The sequence below is a fragment of the Entelurus aequoreus genome, linkage group LG20 (assembly GCF_033978785.1).
Source record: "Entelurus aequoreus isolate RoL-2023_Sb linkage group LG20, RoL_Eaeq_v1.1, whole genome shotgun sequence".
Classification (NCBI taxonomy): domain Eukaryota; kingdom Metazoa; phylum Chordata; class Actinopteri; order Syngnathiformes; family Syngnathidae; genus Entelurus; species Entelurus aequoreus.
In genome coordinates this window covers 30,372,238-30,385,018 of record NC_084750.1, presented here as the reverse complement: position 1 = coordinate 30,385,018, position 12,781 = coordinate 30,372,238, and the positions used below count along the sequence as shown (strand labels likewise).

The 12,781-nt window shown below is 37.7% G+C and overlaps 1 protein-coding gene across 8 annotated transcripts in view; it reads right to left on the bottom strand.

The window, feature by feature from the left end:
- Positions 1-12,781, bottom strand: part of snx27b (sorting nexin 27b) — a 48,914-nt gene that overhangs the window by 9,157 nt on the left and 26,976 nt on the right. For 6 of the 8 annotated variants that reach the window (XR_009822096.1, XR_009822097.1, XR_009822098.1 and 3 more), the window contains exons 3-9: positions 10,969-11,161; positions 10,830-10,894; positions 10,663-10,767; positions 10,503-10,581; positions 4,480-4,643; positions 4,300-4,404; positions 1,639-1,788 (exon numbers count right to left, since the gene is read on the bottom strand). Coding sequence is in view for 4 of the 8 variants with exons in the window: in XM_062028906.1 (XP_061884890.1) it covers positions 1,639-1,788; positions 4,300-4,404; positions 4,480-4,643; positions 10,503-10,581; positions 10,663-10,767; positions 10,830-10,894; positions 10,969-11,161 (861 nt within the window). In the remaining 4 variants the exon portion in view is untranslated. The remainder of the gene's footprint in view (positions 1-1,638; positions 1,789-4,299; positions 4,405-4,479; positions 4,644-10,502; positions 10,582-10,662; positions 10,768-10,829; positions 10,895-10,968; positions 11,162-12,781) is intronic. The other 2 variants (XM_062028908.1, XM_062028905.1) reach the window with 1 other exon arrangement.

Below are 12,781 nucleotides of genomic sequence, written 5' to 3'. Positions count from 1 at the left end.
ATAACATTAATTACTGCGGCATAAAACTGCAATATGGTGGAACCTCGATTTATGTAGGTTCATACAACTCGGCAGCCATTTTGTGCCTGTCAGCACATCCATTGCTGTTAGCTACTGTGCTAGATGTGTGCTTAGCATTTTTGCCTTTTTTCCAATATGTTTCTAGCTGTGCTAGCTTAATATGAGTCAAAAGAAAACAATGCACAAGTGATGTGTGGTTTGAAAGATCCAGGAAGCATCACCAGCGTGTCGACATTGACCTCCCCTTCCCTTTTCTTCCGCTACACTTGAAGAAAATGAACCAACAAGTTAAAAGGGGATTTTATTTTTTATTTCTAATCATTGTACCGGCCTGGCTATCAAAGTTGAGGACTTTTGTCATTTCAAACTGTGAGTGCACCACAGGGCTAGTGACAATATTTGTGCATGGCGGCTACAAATGAGTGGATCCACCTCCCCCGCTTTCTATTGTGTTAAAAGTGTACAAACTGTTACCGAAATATGGACTTTTGTCGAGGCTTGAACCCATTTTTTCATATTTACATAGTTTTTTTTAATGGAGAAATTTGCTTCAATATTCAAACTTTTTTATTTTGAACCCTGTCCAAGAACCAATTGGGTTTGTAAATCGATACCAGTGCTACACTGTAAAAAAATTACCGTAAAAACTGCAGCAAGCAATTGCTAAATAGCAACAGTAAAACACCGTAAAATCAAAAATAGTTTATCACAGTAGTAAATGCAGTGGATTCCTGCAAACCAAGAAACAGTAGTGACTATGGTTATAATATGTAGAAAACACATGACTTTACTGTGAAAATAATGAAAAATTGTACAAACCACTTACAAATACTGTAATGTCACAAGCATACAAATACTCAAAAAATTGCGCTATTATTCTGTCTAAATAAAATATTTTGCCGATTGTACATTTCAATTTACTGCATACCTTAATTGTTTTAGGGTTTGTGTTCAAGCATTAGCCGAGTTAACTTTTGGCTAACAACATGTTTTCTTGTATTTTTGTGGAAAGTGGTTTTCGACATTGAGAGGGTATGTCTATGTGCTTCATTGTAAACTGCATGGAAAAGAACCACACTGTGAGTTTAAGTGTGTTGGAACTGGTTGCAAGCAGATACGGAACATTAATGGCTAATTTTTAACAGCTCACTTGAAGGAACTTGTTGCGGAAGGCCATGTTGTGAGTTGTCTAGTGAAAGGTTGTACCAATACTTTCAAGTTGAAATCCTCACGGACCGCTCACATGTCTCGGAAACACAGGCATTTTGCAGATACTAGATACAGTGGGTCATGTCTTTGGAGGTCGCAGGAAGCCGGGATACCCGGAGGGAACCCACGCAGTCACAGGGAGAACATGCAAACTCCACACAGAAAGACCCCGGGAACGAACCCAGGACCTTAGTATTCTGAGGCACATGCACTAACCCCTGTTCCACCGTGCTGCCCACAACTCCCAGTATTTAACCATAAATTGTGCAGATTTTTTTTTTTTTTTTTACAGTGTAACATTTCCTCAAACATAGTATTATTTAGCAGCTGAAGTCAAAATATTAGGAAGACCAATAGTTAAATAGATTTTTAGTGTCGCACACTACCTAAAGAAACAGCTGCCCTTACCTCAAGTGTCCCCTCCTCGTTGCAGGCATGCAGCTTGAAGTGCTGAATGCTGATGGCCGCAATGACGTGGCCCTTGCGTCTGGAGTCACAGGAGCAGTGAGGGAACAAGATTTGATTGTAGCCTTCGCAGCCCCTCAACAGATTCAGATACTAGAAGACACAAAAACATTTATTGGATTTTCCATTTTAAAACACACACTGATCTTAAACCAGCATTGAAATCACTGCATGCCATATGCCAAAAAGTCTTGGACAAAAAGGTTTAATTCCATACCACTATGGATTTGAAATATCTAAATGTAAATAAGTACTGAATTTCAGCTTTAAAGTGAATCTATTATGCAAAATTTACTGTTTAACGATGTGACTACAGTAATATGTGCCACTAGCTAGGGAAGGGTACTAAATCCGGTATTTTTTTTGGGCACCGACTGAATCCCGCCAGTCCTACCAGGCACTGATTCACGTAAAATCCAATAGTGACATGTTCCCGGAAGGTTTCATTTCAAATTTTCGGGACTCATGCAGATCCTAAGTACACAAAAACAGGTACCTGTAGGTACGGAAAGTTGGTTTTGCATAACAGGACCCCTTTAAATTAATCAGGCATTTAAAAAGTCATAAAATTGTAGGCCTGCTGATAGTTAAGTCGATTAAATGAACAATTAATTAAAATGAACTTAACTTTGCCGGTGTTCTGTCGAAATGAGCTGCTTCGTCGAAAAAAAGCTACCAATTGCATAATAGCGGAGTCTTGTCAAAATATGCTACCTTAACTTTCGAAACGTCAATTTAGACATTAAAAAAACGCTGCCACTGTAGAATGGCTAATATTTACATCATATAGTGGAAGCACATTCTGACAGGCATGTTAACCATCAAATAATGCTGGGTAAAACACGGCACACTGATAAAGCTTAACCTATTGGTACTATAACAATGTACAAGGTTAATATAGTTTGCTTCTTTTTTTCTCCCCTCAATTAGTCTGCTTTCTTTTGTAATAAAAGTTATCATTACATGTATGTATTTTTGCATTTGAAAAAATTGTCGTTGATAATAGAGGTAATTATTATTATTTATTACCAATAGTGTTATTTCTATTGGTATTTTTATTGCTCCATCTGTAGTGCAATTATGTTAATTTTCCGTTCTGTGTTATTAATATTTACTTCATTAACTGCTTCTTTGCTATAATTTTTGGTATTATATTTGTACATATCGTATTTGCTGATGTTCTTCTGTTGTTATTGTTGTTGTCTCTCTCTTATCCCCCATTTGTCCCCGCAATTTCCCTCCTCTGATTTCTTTTATTTCATAATTTCTTCATTATTAGCGTCAATTATTAGTTCCTCACACTGTAATTGTTTACATGCTTACTTGTCAGAAAACACTATGACAGAAATATACTTGAAAATATTTGCTTAGTTACACAAGCTTATTTTTAATGTTGCAATACAAAAAAGTATTATTACCAAAAACAAAAACAAAAATAATGACACACACAAAAGTAACAAAAATTAGTACCATTGAGATATCGATTTCCAAATGTTAGGAGTGAAAAAAAAAATATTTTTGAAGGTATCGCGATTCTTTTTTGTAATGATTCTTATTCGATTAAAAAACTAAATCCAAAATGTATTTAAAAAAAAAATTGTGTTAAAAACTTCTCTTGTTGCTTTATTTGTATTTGACTTTATAACATGTTTGGGTGGAATTTCATTAAAACAAAACCAGATTTATTTTTCTTAAGAAATACTTTTATTACAGCTGTTTACCCATTTTATGGAGGAATATAGTTAATCATAGAACTGACACCCAATATTATTAAAGTATTGTTTTTTTTAAATAGAGAATTGTTTTTAATCGAGAATCAATTCTGAATCGAATTGTTAACCCCAAGAATCAAATCGAATCGTGTGGTGCCCAAAGATTTCAGCGCTACTAGGTGTACAGGGAATTGGTACCGTATCGGTTTAAATGTGAACGGTACCCATCTCTATCCCTAGCCAAACGTAATGGAACTCTTATTATATCCCTTACTTGTTTGTTCCACTTTTGACACAAGAGGCGCTCAAAAGCTGTCTTTTCAAGTTCCATGGAGCTGAATAGCAAAATGCACAGCATGTGTGTGATTCATGAATGGGCCAATAATGTTCATCATGCTGTTTATATTTTGACAAGACAACACCTAATTTGTCGACATTACCTCACCCACTGAGCTCAGAGTGTTAGAGTCATGGGCAGGTTGCAACCCAAATACACAGCGACTTATTGAATATGATAAATAAAATAAATCACCTGATGTGCATTCTGCAGCTCAGATCCTAAAACATCGAGTAGTGCAAAAAGTACTGAAACACAAACCGTGGTCATTGAAAAGTTTAGAATAGGTCAAATTAACTTGTTATACATTTGATCTTAATCCTGAAATTCCACCCGATAACTGAATATGCTTAACATTTTGTGAGTCGTGTATTAATGTGCATAAAAACAGCAAGACCTTCTGTACTTTTTGCCAAATACTCAAAATTACAGTGCAGTACTGCTTTGCCTGTCATAAATAGTACGAGCTTGTCATTCAAGGGACTGCAGGATGACATATTCCAAATCATAAATAAGGTGCAGCCGACATTAAAAGCTGCAGTAGTCGTTATTCACGTCTTTAGTGTTTACAATGGACATCTTCTGCTGCTCTGCCAGCTTCTGTAGCTGATAGGACTTCTGCTCCACTTTGACGGAACCTTTCGTCACTTCCTCCACAGCCTGCAAAATGATATAGGATCTATTTACAGATGGAGAGAAAAACAATCACAAACACACACACATGCAGACACACACCTGGTGGAAGAAGTAACAGACGGCAAGTTGGTTGTCATTGAGCAAGCTCTCCTCCTCCGTAGTGAAGAGCCACTTCCGCAGGGTGAGGCAGGTTCCTGGGATTGCCGAGGTATAGTTCTGCACGTACAGCTTGTGGGGGAACTCATTGGGGGCGAGTTTGCGTACTGAACCAACAGCAAAAAAACGGGTTAGCGTTGCAACGTTACCCGGTAATCTTGGTTCATATCGGATTGGCTCATTATCTGTACAGTAGGAGAACAAAATGTAAAACCTGAAACTGCTATGCTTTTGTGTAAGCATCTTTAATAGGATTTAAAATGAGAATGAACAAAATCATGAAATGGAAAGAAAAAGAAACTAACGTAGAGAAAAATATATTCGGCCACTTAGTTATTAAGACAATCCGATGTAGCTTAATATACGCTAAGCAATACGAACATCACATTCATGCTTTATTTTTAAACATTGCACAGGGTACATAAAACAAGCTAATTTAGGCGGCCCCTGAACTCACTGTAGTTTGTTTACATGTACAACTTTCTCTGATGCTGCCACAGTAAGACGTGTTTTATACCACTTCTTCTTTGTCTCATTTTGTCCACCAAATTTTTATACTGTGCGTGAATGCACAAAGTTGAGCTTTGTTGTCGTTATTGACTTGTTGGAGTGCCAATCAGGCATATTTGGTCAGTGCATGACTGCAAGCTAATCGATGCTAACATGCTATTTAGGCTAGCTGTATGTACATATTGCATCATTATGCCTCATTTGTAGGTATTTGAGCTCATTTAATTTCCTTTACTAATGTCCTTTGGGTATTTAATTTATATTTGCATGTCTCATGACATATCTGTATGTAATATTGACTGCATTTCTAATAGTTGTTTGTGTGCCATTATAGACCACAGCAAACGTTACCCGGCTTGCAAAGATTGTAATGCATTCATTTGAAGAAAACAGCCTGCCGTTTCCATTAACTTGGAAACACACATCTATACTTTTGGCCATTCTAGGTCAGTCATTTCCAGGTGTTATCTCAACCTCTGAAAAGCCTCTGTTTTACTAAGGTTTTCCAATGTTGTAAAAATGTGTAGAATAAATATTACATTTCAAGATTTCTGTGAATGAAGATTTGAGTCAGCCTGCGACACATAGTAGGCTGTTATAGCTAATACAGACACATCATGTGTTGCCTTCATTATAACACTTATATAAGGCTATTAATTTTTTGCAGCTCAAGACAGATTTTCTTTTTGTATTTTTGGTCCAATATGGCTCTTTCAACATTTTGGGTTGCCGACCCTTGGGCTAGGTTCACACTGCAGGTTATAGGATGTCCAATATGAATATTTTTTCCCAATTCCGATCTTTTTATGTAATCGTTCATATTACAAGAAAAATGCGATGTCTATTGTGAACGTAATCTGACCCGCATAAAGTCACGACGTCATCCAATCCAATCTATTTTATTTATATAGCACATTTAAAAAAACAATAAAGGTTTCACAAAGTGCTGCACAGTAGTTAAAACACACATAAAAGCAGGATAAAAAATTAAGGACAGCCAAATGTAGGAAACATTTAACTGAAAAAACCCATAAAATACATACAAATAAAATAAAATAGATTAAGATCACACATGCAGCATTCTCATGCTGGTTTAGAAGCCAATGATTAAAAAAAATGTTTTTAAGACATGATTTAACACTTATTACAGAGGAAGACGTCCGAATAACCAGAAGGATATCCTTCCAAAATTTCAGAGTCAAAGCCGAAAATGCACATACCCTTTGGATATTAATCAGGTTTTTGGGACAACAAGGACAACAATTGTTCATCAGACCTCAGAAACCTTGTTGGGGAGTAGATTTTTAAATGGTCTGAAATATATTGTGGTCCTAATCCTTTAAGAAATTTAAAAACAATAGCATTTTAAATGAATTCTGAAATGAACTGGGAGCCAGTGAAACAATGCTAAAATGGGGGTATGGTGTTTATGGTTTTTTGTGCCAGTTAAAAGGCGAGCAGCAGCATTTTGGACAAACTGCAATCAAGCGAGTGAGGCCTGGGTCACTCCAACAAAGTTAGTTGCGATAGTCCAAATGTAATGAAACCAAACGTCATGACGTCACAGGTGCTGCTACGTTTACAGGATAGTTAGTTACGGAGTTTGCGAGTCATTTGCTTCGATGTCTGCTCCGAAGAGCGTGTGGGCTAGCAGTCAGAGACAGGAATGGTGGAACACAGACGTGAGTTCCTAAAGGATATTATTTTCGCCTGTTTTTGCTCATTTGTTAACTATTCTGCAACCGTCTATTTTGGGTGTGCAATATGAAGCGTAGCACTTTTTGATGAGGTATTGGTCGGAGACACATATCCGATTGATGTCCACATAAGAAAGAGGCCCGGGTCGAATTTGAAAAACTCAGAATTGTACTGTTCACATTGACATGAAAAAAATCAGATATAGGGCAATTATGGGAAAAAAAATCGGAATTGACCTGCAATGCGAACAAAGCCAAAGATAAAGATACTTTTTCACTTCCAATGCGATATCGAAAGTGGAGCCTTGAGTATTGGCCGATATTGATATTAATGCAATGCGATATCAGCATGAGTCAACATACTTTTATATTTTGTAGTATACAATATTAAAAAAAACTTGATCAAGTGAAATCGCCCAGATAAAAATGGTAAGTATAAAAAAAAAAAAAACTAATAACAGACTCATGCTTTTTAAGTGAAGTGGTAATTTGTTATTGGTGACACATAAAGGTCACAATAATTGATTAAGTTAAACTCATCACTCAGTTAGTGGAGTGATGCGGACACGATTGTTACTGGACACTTTCTATAACGCATGTACTTTGGAGACTTTGTATGTATAAGTAATACGCAACCATAATTATTTCATATTTTTTCATTATTTGCAAATAGTGTGTTTTAGGCTACAGCTGTTCAATTTAGGACAATTATATGGAAGTGTTATTGTAGCAAAACTATTTGCAAACGTGTATCTCAATTAGGGCTGCAACAACTAATCGGTTAAATCGATTAAAATCGATTACCAAAATAGTTGGCGATTAATTTAGTCATCGATTCGTTGGAACTATGCTATGCGCATGCCCGCAGGCTTTTTTTTAATTTTTTTTATTTTTTTGGTTATTTTATTTATTTATTTTTTTATAAACCTTTATTTATAAACTGCAATATTTACAAACAGCTGAGAAACAATAATCAAAATAAGTACAAAAACAGTACAAAACAGCGCCAGGGCGGCGGTTAGGCTACGTCTCATGAGGTGGCGTAAGCTAGCCAATGATGTGTCATGTGCAGCTCACGTGACGACGGAGTCTCCTTTGCTGGAAAAATTCGAAAAATGCCGCAGGAAAACACTACCGATAGTTTAGCGGAGAAACATCTTGAGGTTATTGCTTCAATGGAGAAAAGTGTACGACCTAAGTCATCAAAAGTGTGGGAACACTTTACTTTAAAGACTTCAAAGAAGACCGTTTCCTGCAAAATGGCACGGAAGTACAACATAGCTTCTGGAGCACCTGAAGAAGAAACATGTTGGAGCCATGGATGAAGGGAATAACTCACAGTACGTAACTTTTTAAGTCCATAGTGGCAACAAGCATTCATGAGTTCAGCTTTTTTGTGAGTAACGTTAAAGTTATGCCTTTGTTGCAACGCGGGGCTGATAATGTGTCTCCGGCACATTTGACTCCGTTTTGAGAGAGAAAACGCACGGTTACCAATTTCTAAATAAACGTAACGGACAGAAATATCTCAGGTTGGTTTCATAATGGATCAATGTAGCCGGGCTGATAAAGCTATATAAATATATTTAGATTTGAGTGACGCTTTAGTATAACTAAACCTTATGAAGGTGCTGGAATATTTCATGCTATTATTCAGAGGCAGCCTAAAATGAATCCTTTATTATTCACAACAGAAACGTGTACAATATCTGATTCAGTTCTGATGAGTTACATTTCTGTGTTATTATTGGTGTATGCTGCACCCCCAATGTCCATAACATGGTGCCAGTATGCTAGTTTTTTTCAATAAAATACTGGAAAGGATAGAAATGTAGTTCGTCTCTTTTATCCGATTATTAATCGATTAATCGAAGTAATAATCGACAGATTAATCGATTATCAAATTAATCGTTAGTTGCAGCCCTAATCTCAATATGTGCGCATGTAATCCAATTAGCGTGCGCATGTACTCATTTGTGTGTCTGTATATCATCTGATTCTGTGTATTCAGATCCGCGTACATGTGTTTTAAGTTGTCTGTCTGTCCCTAATCAGAAAAAACCCGCAATAGGCTGTCTACTTACATGTGACTTTTGCTACACTTCTGCCGTGTAAGATTTGAGCGTGCGCATCCAGATTTGTGAGCGTGTAATACAACTTATGCATGTAACACAATCTGCGTGTGCGTATCTAAGGTGTGCCTACATTTAACCAAATACGGAAGACACCACGCAATTTAAACCAATCAGAAACTACGTACAGCTGTCACGTGTAAAAGAGAGACGCCAAGACCCTCCTTACGTTGTTTCTGATTGGTTTAAATTGCGTAGTGTCTTCTGTGGTTGGTTAAATGTAGGCACAGTGGATTAATGGCTTGGTCTGAGATTGGGTATTTCGATCAATCAATCATAGTTATTCGAACCACGGCAAGCTGCAAGAACCAAAGTTTATCATTATGAAAAAAATTGGAGTAGTAAATGAGGAATATAAGCGTAAGGAATGTCAAGTGTGACATATAGCGTGTGAAATGGTTAAATTGCGTGTCTGTCACACTCAAAGCGTGAAGCTTGGCAGCTCTGAGCAAGTGTACGAGAGTGGTCTATTGTTGTTGACTTCAATGCAGAACAACATGATCAGTGGCTGCTAGGCACCGACTAGTGGTGAGTATAAATAAAGGCAAGGGGGAGTTCCAGACAGACAACTCTTTTTACATGGTCAAATCGCTGCACAGACAGATCGAAATACCCAATCTAAGACCAAACCATCAATCCACTGTGGCTACATTTAACCAACCACAGACACGACCCAATTTAAACCATTCAGAAACAACATTAGGTGGGATGGCGTCTCCCTTTCGCACACCTCAACTGTACGTGGTTTCTGATTGGTTTAAATTACGTGGTGTCTTCCGTGGTTGGTTAAATGTCGGTACACCTCAGATACGTACACGCAGATTGTGCTACATGCACGCACGTCTGAATGCGTGCACACAAGTTGTATTACATGCTCACACATCTGGATGCACGCACTCAAATCTTAGACGGCAGAAGTGTCGCAAAAGTCTCGTGTAAGTAGACAGCCTATCGAGGGTTCTTTCTGATTAGGCACAGACAGACAAGTGGATCTGAATAAACACACACATGATATACAGACACACAAATTGGTACACACACTCGCAAATTGGATTATATGCGCACAGATTGAGATACACGTTTGCAAATAATTTTGCTACAATAATACTTCCATACAAATATTACTTACATCTAGCTTGTGTGCTTAGCTGTTGCGTAGCCGCTAGCTCCTAGTAACCCATAGCCTACCATGTTTACCTTTTGTAAATTGCTTAATTAAAACACGTAGACGAAAACATCAACCTTGTGTGCTTGTTGGAGGACATTTAGTAATACATAAATTATTGGAGGACATTTAGATGTTAACCGGCTGTCCAGCTTTGCACAAATACAACATGCTGCAGGTCTGCTTGTATCAAAGGTTTTAGGATGCAAGTTGATATCATCCATACTTGTTTTTCCCGCCGATATCGGACATTAGTAGTGAATGAAGTGTAGTTCCGGTTTGTAGTTCAGTTTCCCATCTCCACTGAACAATGGTGGCACACTGCTTTCATCTTACCTACTTGTCTTTGTTCGCTTACGCATTTCACGAGGAACGCCAAAGTTTTTGTACCGAAAGGTCTGATTACAAATGTACTGTTGCATTGTATCCATATAAAAGGGGCCCAATTAAGTTTGGACTCACAGAAGGTGTGGTTGATGACCTCAAACAGTGCAAAGTAGCTAGCCGTGATGCTATCCATCCCTAGTTTCATGAAGACAGCCTGAAAGATAGAAAGTACATTATACAGAATGACCCTGATAAGTAGTGTAATCAGGACTCTCTGTTGTTGTTGTTTTGGTACCTGGTAGACATGGTCTGTGGTGGAATTTTTGCGAACCCGCACAGTGAGTGTGGTCTGATCAGGCATTGCTATTCTCAACTCCACATCCCACACTCCATTATAGTTCTGGGGGGAAAGACTTGTTGAGGAAGCAGCTAAAGACACAAAGCGTCATCATTCCTTCGTACCTCATCCGACTCAGACAGGAATTCTTGCATGATGTCGCTTTCCCCAATAACCCTCACAGAGCACACTGCAGACCACAAGCACAAGAAATACAGTCAGTAAATACCAAGATGTAGATTTCTTTTTTAGGAGCCTTCTCACCTCTCTCAAGATATTCCTCAAGGCCTCTACGCCGTGCATCAAGCTGCTGCTCGGACAGAGTAAATGGCCATTTCCCAGGGAGCTTGGGGAACGTGAAGTTGGCAAACTCTTTCTTGAGGTTTTGGTGAAGAATCACAAACTCCCGGTAGCGTTTGGCGCACAGCTGCCTTCCCGCCATGTAGACATTATATACCTGGAGAGAAGAAAATATCCTGGGTATAAATATACACCGATTTCCTCCAATAGCGCAGTTTGTGTACTAAAACGCAGAGAGTACTCGGTATCAAGGAAAACAGGTTGAGGGGTTTGATTTCTGCAATTGCTTTTTATTACTATTATTACCGTGGATTCTGGACTATAAGCCGCTACTTTTTTCCTATTCTTTGAACTCTGCGTCTTATAAAACGGTACAGCTAATGTATGGCTTTTTTCTTCTTCTGATGTCCATAATGCAGATAGTTTTCATGAAACACATGCAAACACTCTGAAATAGTGTGTTATTGTTTGTGTTATGGCACCATCTTTTGGACAGGTACTGTTGGGTGAATGCCTACAGTGTTTCCTGCTCTTTAAAGCTTTGAACCGCACCTACAAGTGCCATTCCATCTTCTAATCAACCATAGCGTTTCTACTCTTATGAATTCTTTATTCATCTCTCCAAGCAACATTTGTAATTTTTTACAGTATAACTAAAACAATTCATAGCGACTGAACAGTCCCTTGTGTGATGTCTGTAGAAGTGTTTTTATGCATATTTGTACGTGCTATCATAAGGTTATCAGGTGAGCGTCGTTAGCATCAGCTAATATGCGAACACGTTTTACGAGTGTCTGTGTTAGTATTATTAACTTACAAGGGCATTATTTTTGAATTGTTTCAGTTTCCCAAATTCCTTAGTAAATTCACCAAAAACATCACCGTGGAGTTATTGAGTCTGTTTAGCTGATTAGAGAGCTCACTTCTGCAGCTGGTGGATCCATGACAATGATTTTGTTTGATCAGCCCTTTTACTAACGTGGTACAGACACCTTTGGGAAACAATTAAGGTATGTGAATAAATAATTACAAAGTCTTTCTATGTAAATAACTCATTTCGCAACATATACTGTATATATCTGTGAATTATAGTCCAGTGTGGCTAATACAGTGTATATGTAAGAAAAAAATATATATCTATAAATGTAATGGGTTCTGCTTATATGCGCTCTATAGTCCGGAAAATACGCTAGTTATTTTGTTTTATATTACTATTCAATATTATTACGCAGTAGAAAAAATATCATTGTTCGATGACTTCTTCGTTGATCACTATTACCTTCAAGTTAGCATCTTAATGCCTCCTCTGTTTTTGCTAATTTGCTAGCAACCTATGTGACACTTAAAAGTCTAAATTTCTGTTTTGTGTGGGTGACAAGATGAAAAGCTCGGACTTCAGTAGTCGTTGGGCGCCACCTGCTGACTTGCATGTGTAAAGCTCTAGACCTCAATATAAGAAAATCAGTTTTTTACAGATGAGGGGGAAAAGACCCTTTGTTCTTTCAGGAATGTTCCAATCAGTTTTTTGCTGCCAATTTCGATCGTCCATGAGCAAGATTGGCTGATACCAATCACCTGTATTACCTCTGAATTGTAATCCCCATGATAATCAGAAAAAAGGGTAACCTTATCAACAAATTATTTAATAATATATTATAAAAATTTTTTATAAAATCAAGATGGCGACGCTGTAGTTGTGACCTCCTCTAACGCCCTTTTGTGTTCTTCATGTTTCCCTCTTATTTTCATGTGTTTTATGCCTTTTGGTGCGGGCCCC